This window comes from Procambarus clarkii, chromosome 53, assembly GCF_040958095.1.
Source record: "Procambarus clarkii isolate CNS0578487 chromosome 53, FALCON_Pclarkii_2.0, whole genome shotgun sequence".
Taxonomy (NCBI): domain Eukaryota; kingdom Metazoa; phylum Arthropoda; class Malacostraca; order Decapoda; family Cambaridae; genus Procambarus; species Procambarus clarkii.
Genome location: NC_091202.1, coordinates 20,336,929 through 20,355,080, shown reverse-complemented (window position 1 = coordinate 20,355,080; position 18,152 = coordinate 20,336,929). Strand labels below are relative to the sequence as shown.

General features: G+C 40.8%; 1 protein-coding gene across 3 annotated transcripts; it reads left to right on the top strand.

Annotated features, from left to right (window-relative positions):
• Positions 1-1,709: 1,709 nt before the first annotated feature.
• Positions 1,710-17,907, top strand: LOC123767092 (DNA-directed RNA polymerases I, II, and III subunit RPABC2). 3 transcript variants are annotated; one of them, XM_045756596.2, is made up of 5 exons: positions 1,710-1,879; positions 6,095-6,158; positions 7,857-7,945; positions 10,903-11,131; positions 16,282-17,907. In XM_045756596.2, exons 1-4 carry the CDS (start codon positions 1,851-1,853, stop codon positions 11,111-11,113), a joined length of 393 nt encoding a protein of 130 aa, XP_045612552.1. In that variant the 5' UTR covers positions 1,710-1,850; the 3' UTR covers positions 11,114-11,131; positions 16,282-17,907. The 3 variants fall into 3 exon arrangements, with proteins under 3 accessions (XP_045612552.1, XP_045612551.1, XP_045612550.1); XM_045756595.2 differs by having other exon boundaries at positions 16,279-17,907; XM_045756594.2 differs by lacking the exon at positions 16,282-17,907 and having other exon boundaries at positions 1,711-1,879; positions 10,903-11,346.
• The last annotated feature ends 245 nt before the right edge of the window (positions 17,908-18,152 follow it).

Here is an 18,152-nt window from a genome sequence, read left to right as displayed (position 1 = left end):
CTGGTGTGGTTCTCAAGCTATATCTTGCTCTAGTTAGGCCCCATTTAGATTATGCAGTTCAGTTTTGGTCGCCATATTATAGAATGGATATAAATTCACTTGAACGTGTCCAGCGTAGGATGACTAAGTTAATTCCCCAAATTAGAAATCTTTCATATGAAGAAAGATTAACAAAGCTTAAGTTGCATTCACTGGAAAGGCGAAGAGTTAGGGGTGACATGATAGAGGTTTACAAGTGGATGAATGGACATAACCGGGGGGATATTAATAGGGTATTAAAAGTATCAACACAGGACAGAACACGAAACAATGGATATAAATTGGATAAGTTTAGATTTAGGAAAGACTTGGGTAAATACTGGTTCAGTAACAGGGTTGTTGATTTGTGGAACCAATTGCCGCGTAACATTGTGGAGGTGGGGTCCCTCGATTGTTTCAAGCACGGGTTGGACAAGTATATGAGTGGGATTGGGTGGTTATAGAATAGGAGCTGCCTCGTATGGGCCAATAGGCCTTCTGCCGTTACCTTTGTTCTTATGTTCTTATGTGGTTCTCAAGCTATATCTTGCTCTAGTTAGGCCCCATTTAGATTATGCAGTTCAGTTTTGGTCGCCATATTATAGAATGGATATAAATTCACTTGAACGTGTCCAGCGTAGGATGACTAAGTTAATTCCCCAAATTAGAGATCTTTCATATGAAGAAAGATTAACAAAGCTTATGTTGCATTCACTGGAAAGGCGAAGAGTTAGGGGCGACATGATAGAGGTTTACAAGTGGGTGAATGGACATAACAAGGGGGATATTAATAGGGTATTAAAAGTATCAACACAGGACAGAACACGAAACAATGGGTATAAATTGGATAAGTTTAGATTTAGGAAAGACTTGGGTAAATACTGGTTCAGTAACAGGGTTGTAGATTTGTGGAACCAATTGCCGCGTAACGTGGTGGAGGTGGTGTCCCTCGATTGTTTCAAGCGCGGGTTGGACAAGTATATGAGTGGGATTGGGTGGTTATAGAATAGGAGCTGCCTCGTATGGGCCAATAGGCCTTCTGCAGTTACCTTTGTTCTTATGTTCTTATGTTCAAAAGGTGGCACGGGCATGAATAGCCCGTAAGTGGTGGCCATTTTAAGCCATTACCAGTATCAAGAGCTGATACTGGAGATCTGTGGAGGTGCGAATGCACCCTGCATGACGGGAGATGTCTCCCTTGTGAATGTGTTTAAGATGAAGATGAAGCCACCCAAAAGGTGGCACGGGCATAAATAGCCCGTAAGTGGTGGCCATTTTAAGCCATTACCAGTATCAGGAGCTGATACTGGAGATCTGTGGAGGTGCGACTGCACCCTGCGTGACGGGAGATGTCTCCCGGACCAAATGGTGAGGAGGGACCCGCGGGGAGTGAAACATTATAACACAGACAAAATATATCGGAGGTAAGTCATCAGCAGATGAACATCAAGTCTGTTCTATCAAAGAAGGAAGATAAACTTACTAAATTTGAATGTCGTCTGTCTGTATGTACTGTCGCTATCTAGAAATCTAACATTATGTTTGTAACTCATCTTGTATGTATGTACTTTTACCTGAATAAACATTTGATTTGATTCGATTTGACTAAACAAAAAATTGGGCTACTCTACTTGCAAATTCGCTACTTTTTGAAAGCTCGCTACTTTTAGCAATTTGGATCTGGCAACCCTGGGCAGAGCAGACCTGCCTCAGTGAGTCTTGGGGACGGGAGGTGGTAGTTGCGTCACGTCTCAGTCAGCGCTGCGTCACACACGGCCACGCGAGTCCTGCTTATAGCTGGGAGAAGACCTTGGTGCAAACAGGAACGCGAGATGGCTGACGAGGAGTTCGATGGTGATGAGTAAGTGGGTTTATATATGTAAACATGGCGTAGGAAGTAACATTGTGGTGGAGACGGTCAAACCACGTAGCTCTCCTGTAACTTCACTTGGGTAATTACAGGTGTAACTACAAGGCTGGTTTTCTCAATATCGCACATATCCTTAGGTTAAGGGGGTAAGGATAGGTAAATTAAAGATAATTGTACTCGCCATTATTTACACCGTTTCTGTGGCACCGGTATTCGACCAGATTCTTCTCCATATGCACATTTTTTTTTTATTTATTTATATATACAAGAGTTTTTACATTCTTGTAAAGCCACTAACATGCATCTCATTTCGGGCAGGTCCTTTATCCTAATTTTTCCACCGAAATACGACCCGCTAAATCGTTTAACAACTAAGTACCCATTCATTGCTGGGTGAACAGAGGCGTACCATTAAGGAATGGCGCCCAGTCAATCTTCCCTGGCCAGGATATGAACCCTAGCCAAAGTGCTTGTAAAGTGCCGGGCAAGTGTGTTACCACTGCACCACGGGGACTGCTGCAGGAGTACAGTCGGGTTCGTTTTCAAAAATGCACAAAAAAACGTGCACAAAACGCACGTTCGTTCTCGATGCACAATTGAGAATTCCGGGTTCGGATCCCGGGCGGGACAGAAATACGTAGTTGGACGTGTTTCCTATCGCCTAATGCTTCTGTTCACCTAGCAGTAAGTAGATACCTAGTTGTCAGCTTGTGGGGTTGCATCCTGACCGGGGCCAATAATTTGACCCAGGGGTCGAATTACTTGATATAAGCTTAACGTGTATGAATACTCTGGCTGCCTGTCCCCAACACAATGAATAATTATTAACCATTTCCAGGTGCCATATTGTAGGGGAATTATTTCCAGGTGTAGTTTTTAGTTCATTTATTATGCACCCAGTGTGTGTGATTCAGTCGTGCACAGGCACTGACAAAACCCATTTTCTAATTTTTTTATTGTCAAAAACTATATGCTTTATATAATTTAATTATAATTCCCATTGCTGGGGTCAGGAAGCCTGTATATATTGTGACGGTAAAAAATAGGTGTTATTGCAGTCTTCTCCAGGCAGATGGAATGACTGTCACAAAATTAAAAATAAAAGTAAAAAAAAAAGTTAAACTGCAAGTTGTCTTCACTGTGAGGTTAACTGTAGGAGAAAACATACAGAACAAAAATTTAAAAATACTTTTTAATAGAAATCTTGCTTTAAACAAATTACAAAAATATCCAGGCTTGGCCTTAATACAAAGTGTGCAAAACAAACAAGATAATCAGACAATTAAATTTACATTATGTTAATACTAGAAAATATGGTGTGGGAATACTGTGAGTCAAACTGAATAGCTCTGTTACCACACCGGGGTATGTCAACAGGTCAACTCGGCAAGAGCACTCGGGAGTAATCTGAATCTTGGAGAGCTTGATAGCCCTATTTATACAGAATATTAGCCGGGCAGATGGCGCTGATGGCTTCTTTAACTATCAAGGAGAGAGTTCCTGGAGCTCCAGCATTGATACACCATTCCATTCCATTTCGTACACAACCAACCACGCACACATTTAGAATGGGTTCAAAAAAAATCTGAGTGTTTTCTCGGTTGGCGTAGTTTCCCACCGACCGAGAATACTCGGTTGACGCAGTTAAGTGGTTAAAGGGCTGGGTGCAAAAGTTATCAACCTTCCTCAAACACATTGAAATTTGTTGTGCATAATCTACATGATAAATGCTCCAACTTTTTTTAACGGATCAATATAATGGGCACAAAAACAAAAACTGAAAATTTCACAATTTCAAATTAAGTTCACAAATGTAATATTTCACCAATTTATATTTTATTCATTATGGGCTCAGAATGACATAATGTTCATTTTCATAAAAAATCTAGTTTGAGAGTATAGTTTACTGTAAAAAAATTGTCGGTGTGGCCTTCAAAATATGTGCAAAATTTAGATGCAAAAAAATGTATAACTCCCAGTCATGGTTTTTATGAATAAACACGCTCTTAGAGCTAAGAACTTTGTACATGTATAAAAATAGTGAGAACGGTCAAACTGAATTTTGTAACTTCTCTTGGTTGAAATCACGGACACTTAATGTAACGTTGTTGAATGTCCTGACTTCCAGGACAAGCGTGTCTCTTGCCTCCCAACTGTCTCTCGCAATCACTTGTCCCGCGATAATACAGTACCCTCTGTGAATTGGATGCCTTTGATGATCGCCTTATGTGCTTTTATTCTCGTATTGGCATCCTTAATGATATTTAGTGCCTTTTGAATATCCTGCACTTTTGACTGTGCTACATTAAATCACGGTTGGAACAAGTTAGGCGAGAAGGTGGTGGAGGCCAAAACCATCAGTACCTTCAAAGCATTATATGACAGTGCTGGATAGACGGGACACCACGAGCGTAGCTCTCATCCTGTAACTACAGTTGGGTAATTACATAGCCTCTCCAGCTTGGTGCCTTCTTTTGATAATTCCTTGTAGGTAATTACATAGCCTCCCCAGCTTGGTGCCTTCTTTTGATAATTCGTTGTAGGTAATTACATAGCCTCCCCAGCTTGGTGCCTTCTTTTGATAATTGCTTGCTTATGATTGCATAGGCCATATGTAATTTTTTTTTTAACCACATGTTATTGCACCATGCAGATAAATGTGAATACTGTAGCTACAGTAAACATGATGGATTGTTCTTGCAATTAACATGCTAAGACCAATTAAAGATTTCTTCAAAAAATTAAAGATCCTCACTTCTAAATGTCAGCCCATGCCTTACTACAGTATTTAAAAAAAAAAACTTTGTTGACCAACTTGTATATTGGCTATTTTCTACCATGTTCCCCCCTTTTTTTATCTCTTATTATTTTTTTTCTTTCAACGCAATTTATACTTTTAAGCTCAATTACTATTAAGTTTTAGTCTGTGTTTCCCCCCCCCCCCCACCTCACCTTGCCCGAAACGCTATGCGTACTAGTGGCTTTAGGAATTGTATGTACACCTGTATCTTTAAACCAAACAATGTTTGTACTGTAACTCTGCAACTATGTATGTACTTTTCCTAAATAAATTATTATTATTATTATTATTATTATTATTATTATTATTATTTTTACTGTTTTCTATAATTTAATACCAGTACAGTATCTAATAAGAGGGAGATTTGATAAAGTGTTTTAATTAAAATAAAACTGTTAGAACCAAATATACATTAGAAATCAATATACAAGTTGTAGGAACACTTGAAATGATAAAATGGTAAATCAATATATTTATATTTCTGTAGCCTGGTGTGGGAATTGCTGCTTCCCCTCCCCACCAAGGCTGCAAAATTATGAACATATTGATTATGAAATTGAATATACAGCCCATCCTCCTGTTTTGATAGTACTTAGAGGAAGGATGAGGACCATAAAACATATTCCAACATATTGTACGGTGGAACCTCGGTTTCCGAACGACAGTTTTCAAATTTTTCGGTTCTGGAGCTCAATTGCTCAAAAAAATTCAACTCTGTACTCTAAGTTTGCCTCGGTGCTCGAGTTTGTTGATACACGTATGGGCCGACCAAGCACATGGCACACTTCAGTTTACCAGTGTCTCCCGCCTAGTGATGACCGTGCTTGAATTCTTTGTGAAGAATTTCATTGTTTTTTTTATTTTTTTTTGGTTTCTAAACATTGAAGTTCTTATTATATATCATGTCATGAGTTCCAAGAAAGGCAGTGGTAAAGTTCAACCTAAGATGATGGTTGAAAAAAGAGGATGATGTGAGGATGATAAAAAAGCTGAGGAAGAGGATAAAGGAAAAACAAGAGATCATTCATAGTGAAACAGTGTGACATCTCACTACAGACAAGTGTTAAAACATAGGGAAAAAACAAGTATCTAGACAGATTCTTAGTAAGACAAGCAAGCAGTGAGCCACAACCAGGTCCTAGTGGTATGCAGGCAAAACGCTTCTTTCTTTGTGTAACTCTTAAGTAGTTTTTGGTTAATCTTAGGGACTGGTAGAGAGAGAGAGAGAACAAGTGTGTGTGTGATTGATTTGATGAATTATATAGATTGATTATGCCTGGCTTGAGATCCCTTATTCTACATAAATGTACTGTATTCATACAGTACCGAGGCTCTATTGTATTTGTTTTTTATTTATTATATTCTTATTGAAGCTACAATGCCAGCTATAATTTTAATTGCTACAGTGTTGGTGATGACTTCGAGGAGGCAGAAGATGATGAGAATCTGGATGACCTGCAAGGAGAGGAGGTAAGCCTCTATACTGCACATATGTTTTTAATATTTGTTTCAGGTGTTTTGTATGTACTGTACAGTGGTGTCTTGACCAAACAAGTTGATTACTAGAGCTGGATGTAAGTGACTGTTTTTGTACTGTAATTCCTGCTGTTCTATTTACACTACTGCCTCAGTAATTCACATTTTGTCCTTTTACAAGGAACTTGGCCATAGGTTTTTATCATTTACCATGCTTCTGAAGATCTTTGTCCACTTCCTGTTGCTGTTCTGCTTTATCTGTTAGCTCATTACAACCATGGACACCTTCAAGAGAAAACTGGATACAGTAGTTTTCTTCAAGTGCTGGACCAACCAGGCTGTGGTGGATATGTGGGCCTGCGGGCCGCTCCAAGCAACAGCCTGTTGGACCAAGCTCTCACAAGTCAAGCCTGGCCTCGGGGCGGGTTTGAGGAGTAGAACAACTCCCTGAACCCCATCAAGCAGGTATCAGTCAGTTCGATTCTGGTTTCCCATTCTTCTCTTGTTTCGATTGTTCTGTGGATTTCCCAGAGGCTCTACCTCCAAAAACTTGATGTTCTTGCATGTTTCATAGCATTCTTCTTCATTTCTGATGCTGGTGTGTGGGGGCAAATTGTGGCCATCTTTGTGCAATGTTTGCATTGGTTATTGTACTGTTGGTGGTGACTAATGGTGTGGAATTACTTCCATTGGTTCTTGGCCTTGGCAAGACTTCTCTGCATCTGAGGCAGTCATAATGCCCCTTTTTGATGTGGCTGTGTGGAGATCCAGCCCGTTGTGGATCTTGACGTTGCATGTCATTTTCTTTGACGTTGTGACATCACATCAAAGCCGTCTTTCTTGCATACATGAAAATGTCATTTTCTTGACGTTGGGAGACCTAAGGTGTCCCAATGTCAAGAAAATGGTCAAATTAAAGTGTCTTAACCTATCGGAGGACCCAAAACAGAAAACGGGATAGTATTTCACTTTCGTGAGCCGCATCCATTTTCTAGTTACTGTACGACAATTTTTGACCTTATGTAATGCATACGAGTGAAATGCGACGCTCTTTGTGAGAGGACAGGGTGGTGGATCTTGCCGCATGGATAGTTTTGGCATTTTTATTCCAATACTTTTTTTCAGTAATATTATCCAACAGTCTCTTTTGAGACGTAATAAAATGTGTAGAACATAGGAATGCTCAAATATATATATTTGTCACGAAGATGTGAACTATATTTTGTTGTGTACCACCTTATAGTGGTAAGGTGAATGGCTGGGCGTTGCTTGATCGCTGGTTCGAGTTATCTCGGTGCTCCAGTTTATTTTCTTATTGATATATGTCATGTTAATGTGACTTCTTTGATTGTGATAATTATCACATGACTCGATAATGGTCCCAGATGGACTGAAACAGTCATTTTTCCATCTTCTGATGTGTGGTTCGGTCATCATGTCTTCAGCCATGGTCATCAGGGCATGGTCATGTGACCATGACCAGCCATGTGACTCCTCGTCTGCATAATAATTATGTATGAAAAATATGCTCTGGTTATACTGTATTAGATTCTATTGATACATTGTACAGCATTGCTTAACAACTGGCGTTTATTTAATTTAATCCATGTCAACTGTGAAGGGTATTTTTGCCTTTGGCTTCTGGCAAATTATTTTCATGAAACTAAAAGGGATGTATATTTTCTCTCCCAGGATGATGATAACCAGACAGAGTTGGTACCTGCAGGGGAAGGTCAGCCAGTGCCTACACTCAAGAGAATCACGACACCTTATATGACCAAGTATGGCAAATTGTATTAAATTGAATTGAGTACTTTGTACATAGTCGTGTGCAATTATTAGTGTTTTTTTTTTTAAATTGTTCAATTCAGATTTTTGGTTATTGAGCTACACTTTATAACTTGTAACATTATGGGGACACAATTTTATATACCCATTAAGAGATGCCATGTGTGTTTCTGGGAGGGTTCCCACTTGGTGGCTCCCTGAGCCAGCCACTACATTAAGTCCAGACCTAACATACCTCATTGTACCCTTATCAGCACCTACCAATGACTGGAAGCAGAATCTGGTCCACTCATTAGAGGCAGAGGGATTCTGGGGATATTAATGTTAGATCGATCCAGGCCAAGTGTAAAATGACCAGAAATGTAGAGCACCCCAAAACAAGATTGTGTGAAAAAACATTGGTAACCCTGACCAAGCACACTTATTAGCCAGTTCCAACCACTAGTTACTCCCTACCACCAGATGACAGCTCCTTCAACCTAGGGCTCCAGTATCAAAGCTCCAGTCGGATACTGGAAATGTCCATATTATCCATATATTGGTGGGCAAGTGGATAAGGGCATCAACCATGATGATTATTTTACCTAGAGCTTCAGGGCATGTGTTGGCACATACTCATTCATCCAAGGTTCAGGGACTGGTTAGGTGTATGCAATGTAGTAATGCATCATGGTTACTGCTTTCATTTTTATCCCTATGGTTTGCATCTGGCTTCCTGTACTTTTACTGTTTTTATGTAGATTGTGGTTCTCATCTTTAAGATCCATGTCTTGGTCTACTTCAAAAACTGGCTAGTTTGGCCACCCAGCTAGTCTGCTTGTTTGCAAGCCAGAGATCTGGTTCATTCCTGGTTGGCAAGGTTTGGTTCCTTGGGCCTGATTCATGAAGCAGTTACGCAAGCATTTATGATCCTGTACATCTTTTCTCAATCTTTGGTGGCTTTATTTACAATTATTAAACAATTAATGAGTCTAAAGCACCAGGAAACTGTTTATAACAATAACAACAGTTGATTGAGAAGTTTTCATGCTTGTAAACTGTTTAATAAATGTAACCAAAGCCATCAAAGATTGAGGAAAGATGTACATGTTTGTAAATACTTGCGTAACTTTGTGAATCCAGATGTTGGTCAATTGGCAAGAGTTCTAACTTGTTCCATCACAAGTTCAGACCTGGCAAGACCTTGTTGGGGTTTCTTGGTTGGTGTTGCCCCTTTCTCCTGCCTCTGGTCCATCTGATATGGACCGAGTTTGGTTTTTGGTGGTCTTTTGCTTGGCATTTTAAAACCTCTTCTCAGTTTTCTGGATTCGGGTATATGGCTACCTTCTCCTATATTCAACCTGTTTATGGATGACTGGAACCTAGGCAGTTGGTTTTGTGACCAGCATTCTTGAACTTCTACCGCCTATGGGCTCTGTGTCCTTCACTTACTCTTTGCTCTCTGGTGGTTCAGTTTCTGAACTGTGAGTGGGAAGTTACTTTGATCCTTACTTTTGTGGGTCTAGGCTCTGAATGTGGCTCGTATTCTGGTTTCCTTGGAGTGTCCAGCCTGCTAGATGTTCTGTGTTCACTATGACATGATGATCGATGTCAGTCGTCTTTCTGTTGGCTTTGCGAGATGTTCATCTGCCTGCAGTTGGACCTTTGTGTCTGTGGATTTGTAGGCTTCTGGAATATTCTGTTGTTTCATTTCCAAATCCCAATTCTATTACTGTTGATATTTTTGCCTGTACGTACTGGAGTTGGTGGGATTTCATTCTCTTTAAAGATTTGGCTCCTTCCTGTCCAAAGTAAACATTTGCAGGCAGGATGGTTCTTTTGGCTCCTTGGTAGCCACTGCTAAGCTCGTTTCAGAGGATCAGTCAAGAGATGTCTTCACTGTTTTGGAGGTTGTACATGGCATTTTCTCCTCCAGCCTGCTGCTTCTCCACTGATACCTCCTTGGTCTTTATCATTTCCCTGTTTTTCTTGTCTTCTTGTTTCTGTGTCCCCCTTTGGTTCTGGATCTTTACTTATCAGTGGCATTTCTGTTGGCTCTCATCTAGCTGTAAGGTTTGACAGCTTCCAGCTCTGTAAAGGGACTGCACACCTTCACAGGGTGATGAGATTCCAAAGAGGTCCTTTGGTTCTGAATCAGTTTGCTCATCCAAGGATGAGCAAAGAGTACCAGCCCTTAGGTGGCTGGTACTCTTCCCTCTTCCCCTTGTTTGCCCTGTTTTTCTTTGTGCTCATTGGTGACATACCTCGGGGAACCACTGAAAGGAGGTCTTCCAGAAATCTATGCATTGAACGTAATGATGTCTATTTCTGGTGGATTTTTTTTTTTTTTTTTTTTTTTTTTTTAGGATCACCTTTGTATGGCAACTGATTGAAGTGGTCAGATGATTGGTACCCTTGGTTGCCACAGATGCCATCTGGTGGTGGGAAAGTAACTAACTGGTGGTTGGAACTGGCTATTGGGTGTGTGTGTATCATTGTCAGGGTTGCCAATTTTTTCCATGCAGTTGCTTGTTTTGGGGTTCTCTACTTTTCTGGGTTTTCCTCTTGGCTTGGGTTAATTTGCCTCTTATTAACCCTTGGATTTTGGTTATCACCATATGACAGTTTAAACAATTATTGTCTGGGTTTTACATGTATGATGCAAATATGGATATAATAGCGCTCTGTGGATTTCATGGTTGTGTGTACCAGGAGGAGCCCTTTGTCTTGTGTGCCACATTGGTGGCTTGTGCCTTTCTTTCAATCTATACCCTCGCCCATATGGTGCCACTTTGGCCATATGTCATCACCCAGAGCCCAACATCATTGAATATTATGTTTATATCCTTTTCACTATTGTGGTTGTAATGGAGTACTGTACTGTATACAACAGGGGTTAAATTATGGTACTTGACAACTGTGGTGTCAAAGAAAACACCTTGTGTGATGTATGTTTGTTTCTCCCTGACAGATATGAAAGAGCTAGAGTATTGGGTACGAGAGCACTGCAGATTGCAATGTGTGCACCTGTCATGGTGGAAATTGATGCAGAATCGGATCCGCTCCAAATTGCTGCCAAAGAATTGAGGGAACGGAAAATTCCCATCATCATTCGCAGATATTTGCCAGACGGATCTTTTGAAGATTGGGGCATAGATGAACTTATCATCAGTGACTTCTAAGTACACGTTAGATTAACGGTAAAGCTTTAAGGATGTCTGATCATTCATGATGAATTGTTAGTTCTTTTCTCATATTTGCTGTGTTAAGAGGAGTAGTGATGTACTATTTTTACAATGCATCCATCAGCACTTCAGTTTCCATCATTTCATAGGATAGTTTACTATCAAAACTACCTTGATTTCATTTTTTAATCACCTTGAATCATGCCATTTTATAATAAATCTGATTTGAATGTGTGTGTGTTTATCCTTAATGATTTTCTTTGGATGTTTCTGGAAATAATTTCCACATGATAATAAAAGTGATTGTCTACAAAAAATATTAACCATTATAAAGTGTGTGTACTTACCATTACCAAACCTTATTGACAAAAATCTGTGTTTAAACTTCACAGGAGTAAAGTGCTGGGTGAATATAAAATGGCCAATTATGCAGTTCAGCAAAATACACCCAGTGCAGGCGATGAGTCACAATAACGTGGCTGAAGTATGATGACCAGACCACACACTAGAAATTGAAGAGACGACGACGTTTCGGTCCGTCCTGGATCATTCTCAAGACAATCGACTTGAGAATGGTCCAGGACGGACCGAAACGTCGTCGTCTCTTCAATTTCTAGTGTGTGGTCTGGTCATCATTACACCCAGTGGTTTCACCACCCATACATTTTCTGTGCATGGAGACCTGTGTATTTCCCATTTTTTCCTTTACATTTACATGGTGTCTGCACTGCAGGATAGGGACACTTTTGGTGGGATAGGTGTAAAACATGAGGTTTAGCGAGGCCCCAAGAGTCTGGCTGATGGGCTGGTTCACACTTGGCTCACCGCCCAGGTGAGCATTGTAGGGTCAGTATCCCTATTGGCCCTTGTACTGCCATTCAGCTAGTGGTCACCTGCATACACACTTCTTGTTACTCCTGAAGTTGCCCCCCATGCTTGTACCTTCCCCCTGTTGGGCTTTATAGTGGCTGGTGGAGCAGGGAAGTGGTCAAAAGGAGCAGAGAAAACTGGAATTATCCAAATTTATTTGCTCCTTTTGAAAAACATCCCTCATCCTCTCTCTATAAGTGTTGGGCAATCAGTCCCTCAAGTCGGTTCGGCCTGAAAGATTGGATCCCCTTCTTCCTGCTGGCCTTAACCCTCTGTCCTTGGTTTTCCCTTCTTATACCCTTCCTTACCACTGCTGTATCCTTGGTGGTAAATGTCTTGTCACATGTGATGACTAGTTCATTGCCCCTAGGCAATCCCTAACTTGTTTGTAATGAGAACAAGTGCCTCCCTTGCAACTGGGGCCTGGCATACCTTCTTGATACCGGCTTGATGGGGTTCTGGGAGTTTTTACTCCCCAAGCCTGGCACGAGATCAGGCTTGATAAGTGCATGGTAATCGCACACTGCTTTTCTGTCCCTTTCCATGCTCCTTCAATTGATTTTTGGTTCACCTACAAGGGCAATGTATTTTGATACCTTGTATTCTGCTGGTACCACCATCCCTGATGATTTTCACATACATTGCCACCTAATTTAGTCAGTTGATTTGATTGTTATGTTTTGTCCCAACTGGTCTGTGCAGGTGTTGAAGCTCCTTCCACAGATGGTGACTACCTGGCTACTCTCTCCTGCATTGGTAAGGTCCTGGTTTGGGTCTCCAAAAAGTCAATTGAGTGCCAGCACCAGCACTGTCATCCTCCGATCCCATGTAACAGGAAACAAGGATCTTCACGATTGTTAGAAATCAAGGTCACTCTTCTCCAAGTTGATTTGTTCACACAGCTTCCCTCGTGGCTGACATCCACGCTGTGCACCATGGACTACTTCGTTGAATATTACTCACTTCTGAAGTACTGAGTGTGTAATACAGTGTGTTACTGTATAAATAGTGTGTGAAACTGTACATATTGTAATTTTAGTGAATTTTGAACAAGTAATATTGCCACAATAAACATTTATTGTGGACACATTACTAACACATTATCACAGTTCCATGTAACATTATGAACGTTCTATTGTATACATATTGTAAAGGACACAAATATGCATCATATACGATAAAAACAAAAACAAAACCTCATTGGAAATTCATACAAATAATTGAAAATATATTTGTGGCAACAACTAAGGGGAGCCGGTCGGCCGAGCGAACAGCACGCTGGACTTGTGATCCTGTGGTCCTGGGTTCGATCCCAGGTGCCGGCGAGAAACATTGGGCAGAGTTTCTTTCACCCTGTGCCCCCGTTACCTAGCAGTAAAATAGGTACCTGGGTGTTAGTCAGCTGTCATGGGCTGCTTCCTGGGGGTGGAGGCCTGGTCGAGGACCGGGCCGCGGGGACACTAAAAAAAAGCCCCGAAATCATCTCAAGATAACCTCAAGATACACCCGGTGCTTGAATGGCCCGCGCAACTGTGTCTGGGCGATTCATCCACGGGTGATCAGGCCATGATGACGTCACAGCGCACCTTGTCCACATCCCCACAACCAAAGTAGAATTTGGTATTTATGGCACTAAGTGTAAAATGGAAAGAATATGCTCCCTCTATGCCTCTGCATTAAGTGCTGGAAATATGGACATGGAGCTTCGACTTTGTTATAGCAAGGTGTTCTTTTGCCCATTGTATAGTGAATTCAGTCATACCAAGTCCGATTGTTCTTACCCCCTATCGATCCTGCCTTTTCTTGATTGTATATGCACTATCAGTTTGAAGAGGCCATCCTCTTGAAACATGCACCATGTTTCATTTTCAATGGTGAGCCTTTGCCTCTTCCCTGGCATGATGTATGCTCACATGACACTTTGGTACCCTCTGGTCCACTCTCCTGATCTCTAGTCCTTCCTTGCCTGCTATGCATGTGTTTGAATGATGATGGGAGTATCCTTCTCGGTCCTTCTTCACACTTTTGTCCTTTCTTCCTGGCCTTGTCTGTCCTTGAGTGGTTTCACCTCATGATACCCAACCTCTTCACTCTTCCATCCTCTGCCACTCTTCAGCCATATAATCCTATATGATTCCCTGTGAGAACCATATAGGATTAGCTTCACAAACATGTTTTCTGTCCAGTGTTATTGTGTGGACTTTGCTTTTTACACTTCGAACTGCATGTGTCCTGCAGTTATGTCCCTGGATGTTTAGTGTTGCACCTTGACAGAGTAAATTCTCTGGTGTGATCAGGAGTTTGCTCTTTTGAGACCTGGCTATCAGGTGGAGGGCCTTACCTCGGGAGTGATTAGATTCCTCTGTTTTAGGCCCATGGTTTGGGGGCCTAAAGGATTGGCTGTGTTGGGAGTGCATTTGGGGCTCGCACTTTTTATATGGCACACTGCAGTTGTCATTTCCAGACCTGGTCTGTTGAGATGGTTTTGGTTCCTATTATTTTGCAGTGCTTTCCCAATACCTGAGAGCACTTGTCTGGTATTTTCCTTGTGGGTCTTTGACAAGGTCAGTTACATATAAAGGATGGCCCAAAGAGCCTTTTTCAGTATACTAGAGCACTTGAATTCAGCAGTGCACTGTCATATTGATGCTCGTGCAAATTAAATTGTATGCACAAAATAATAACAATGTGTTGGAATAACATCCAAAAACACATGCACAGTCCAGACTGGAACATCCGCTCTAAATTGGCTTACCAGATAGTCAAAAACTATCCAACAGGCTCACTTGGTCACAAATAAGCACCACAAAATGTGAGTCAAATTCTGTACACAAGATGTTATAAAGTACTTATTTACAGGTACACCAGTCACAAAACGCACTTTTCTGTCGTTATTGAATTGGAAGGTGTCTCAACCGAGGTGACTGGGAGTTAATACTTAAAAGTTTTGAGGGTGACAGTGTTCAAGAGAGCATTCACCTTGTGCCTTGTGAACTAGCCACAAGAATGTAGAGAGGAGCTGAGGGCAGAGCAACAGAGCTCACACTACTCATTTGCATTAAACCCTACAGGCAGCACACCAATCAGAATGTGGCTTCAACCATACACAATCAGATTGGTTGAGCTCTGAGCATTACTAGTGTGGTTTGGAGAGGGAGGAATGGGATTATCAGTGACTGTTGGCAGAGGTCAAGTCAGCTTGGTGTCTTCTTTTGGTACTTGCTTTATTTTTTACCAGTACCCCATTCCCACTTATGGGGTGGAAGACCAAAATGTCAGTAACAGTGAAAAGTTCTAGATGCCACATTAAGAATATCTGGCAAGATATCTATTCATTATGACATTCACCCTAAAGAAACTGAACCAGCCAAGAATAAACCACTTGGGATACCCAATACAGTATACAGGAAAGGCACTAGACAAGAATGAGTGTACCCAGTCTACAGGAATCTGTAGGGTGCTGTAATTTGCCCTGACTGGCAGCACAGTTGCTTTGCAAAGGGTGGCTAGTAGTAAACATCAAAGCTGGAGAACCCACAGAGAAGCTGCCAACCTTCTCCAGAATGAGATCAGCTTGGGAACACTGGCACTAACCCAGGACAAACTGGCAGGGAAGCTGGCAGCTGGGTAGCGGAACATGAAACCCACACCAATCCCCCTTGCTTGAAAAAATGTGGAGTGGGTAGGCATAAGCCGTTGTCAAACCCAGGAGCCATAAAACCCTGCTTATTCCTGTGTAAAAAAACAATACAGCCTACCCCAACCACCATGCCCCGCAGTGGAACCGAGGTATGTGCACTACCTTGGTCACATCCCCTCAAGCAGACCCCCTAAAAGGAGAACTCCTAAACCATCTTTGCAACCAGAGGGGCAATTCTGGCCACGTGCAGCTGAGGCGAATATGAAATTTGGGACAACGCAACATGTTGACCAAAAATTCGTATATGTGCAGTTGAAAAGAAGCAATCACAAGCACAGCATAATCCAAAAGGAAAGCCAACATCTAGCTGAAGGTTCATGCCCGGAGAGCAGCAAGGTACTTGGAGGCAACCACTGCAGGTGCATGAATGGGTAGATAGCTGGAACACTAGGTTCACTGGGTAGTGATCTAGTGGTAAGTGTTGCTAACGAACAAGTAGGACCTAGACAATGAGAATATAAGAAATTCACATCAGAGTTACAAATGTTGTCCATACAGTTGCTGGCTTTGGTGTGGCCTACCTTTGTAGTAAGTTCAAATTTTTTAAAAATTTCAGAAACTGCAAATATTCACCGATTTCTTTTCTTTTCAGTAGAAACTGAGAGTTCACATATGCCAGCATACAACAAAAGAGGACCCACCGTCCCTCCAAACTCCAGCCCGAATACCCAATACAACTACATGGCGGTTCCTTAGACAGATGACCCATACGTAGTCCTAAAACTGGGCACACTTTACATCATCAGTATGCAAAATAAAACTTGAGTTTAAAACTTACTTACAAGTTACTGCAGTCATTTTGTTTTGTTTCATTGAAAACAAAAAATAGTCTTGTATAGTTTTGAAATAAAATATTCACGTTTCATAATACAGTACTTTAATGACAAAAATAAAGTACCAAAAAAATAAATGATAAACTTACTTCAAAGTTTACTTGGTAACTTTGCAGACAATTTTTGTATGTGAAAATTACCAAAGCTGATTGTTTAAAGTAAAAGTACAAATGAAGTTTTGATAATTACAATTTTCCTACCAAAAATGTGGTAAAATTCTCAACAATATTCCCTTTTAATTAAATAACTTTGCATATACAGGTAAACCTCTCTTTAACATCACCCCAGTTAACGTTATTTTTCTAATAAAAAAGAAGTGGCTTTTTGTATTATAAAGTTTCTCCTAATGTAGGATAGAGAAAATGATGTGGAAGCCTATTGTACTTTTGAGAAATTTAAATACAGTATATGAGGGCTAACTTAAATACTGTATTGTCAACATACACTATACAGTACTGTACTATAACTAAACTTTGTTTACTGAAAGTACAGCACTGTACATAATTATTATATAATACTGTAGTGTATAATACAACCATATGGTTATGTTAAATTATCAATTGAATATAACAACTACCGAAACAAATTCATCTCGCCAGCTGTTCAAACAAGGTGTGGAAGTTTCAAGTTCAATATTATTAGTAATAAAAAAATTTTGAATGAGGTATGGCAGGTAAGTGGCCTTTAACAGGTAATAATCCTAATGAAAGGTTAAAGAAAAAGACAATTAGAAACTAAGCTAAAACTGCTAGGAAGGTATTACAAGGGCTAGTGAACAAAAAAACGACCAGTCATCTTTCCCAGCACCCGAGGACTATAACCCTTGCTTATAACAGTAGGCCTGTAGTATTTTTTTTGCCTACTGTCACTTCAGTTACAGCTGTTGTTAAACGAGTTGTCTGTATTTTCCAATGACTTGCAACATAATTAAATGTGAACAAATCCACAAAGGCCGTGACAAGGGTTCGAACCTATGTCCGAGAGGATCCCAGACGCGCCTTAATCGACTGAGCTAAGTGTAATGAAGTAAGGGCAAAGAGGTAGAATAGCTTATTGGCAGAGCTCAGGTGCACGGGGGGAATTGTGTAAAACCCTGGTTTGTGTCTCGGAGAAACTGCAGGATCCATGGTAGGTCAAGTTGATTTCCCGGTTGCAATTCTTTTGACCATGTCGTAGCTCAGTCAATTAAGGCGCGTCTGGGAGCCTCTCTGACATAGGTTTGAACCCCTCGTCACAGCCCCTGTGGATTTGTTCATTTGATGCATCTCGCTATTGTAATTTTTGTGTAATAATTAAATGTCTTCATAGAAAAACAATATGCTAATTGGCAACTGAAGTACTGCTGCCATTTCTGCAGTTGTTGACTTAAAAATAAAAAATTAAAATACTCTGTCTAATTTCCTTGAAGAAATAAATCTTAGAATGTAACCAAAATAAACTTTCATGTGTATTAAAAGCAAAATTAACAAATGCCCCCTACTCAATGGGCACAATATCGAAGAGTGGTATTTGTTTGACAGTGGATGACCATTGGTAAAGCATTGAAATGATATTGCTCTCGGATATTGTAGCCACTGGGTGGGTAGTTGTCTGGATAGTGAAGCAGAAGCATGTGGGTGTTCCACCCTCGACG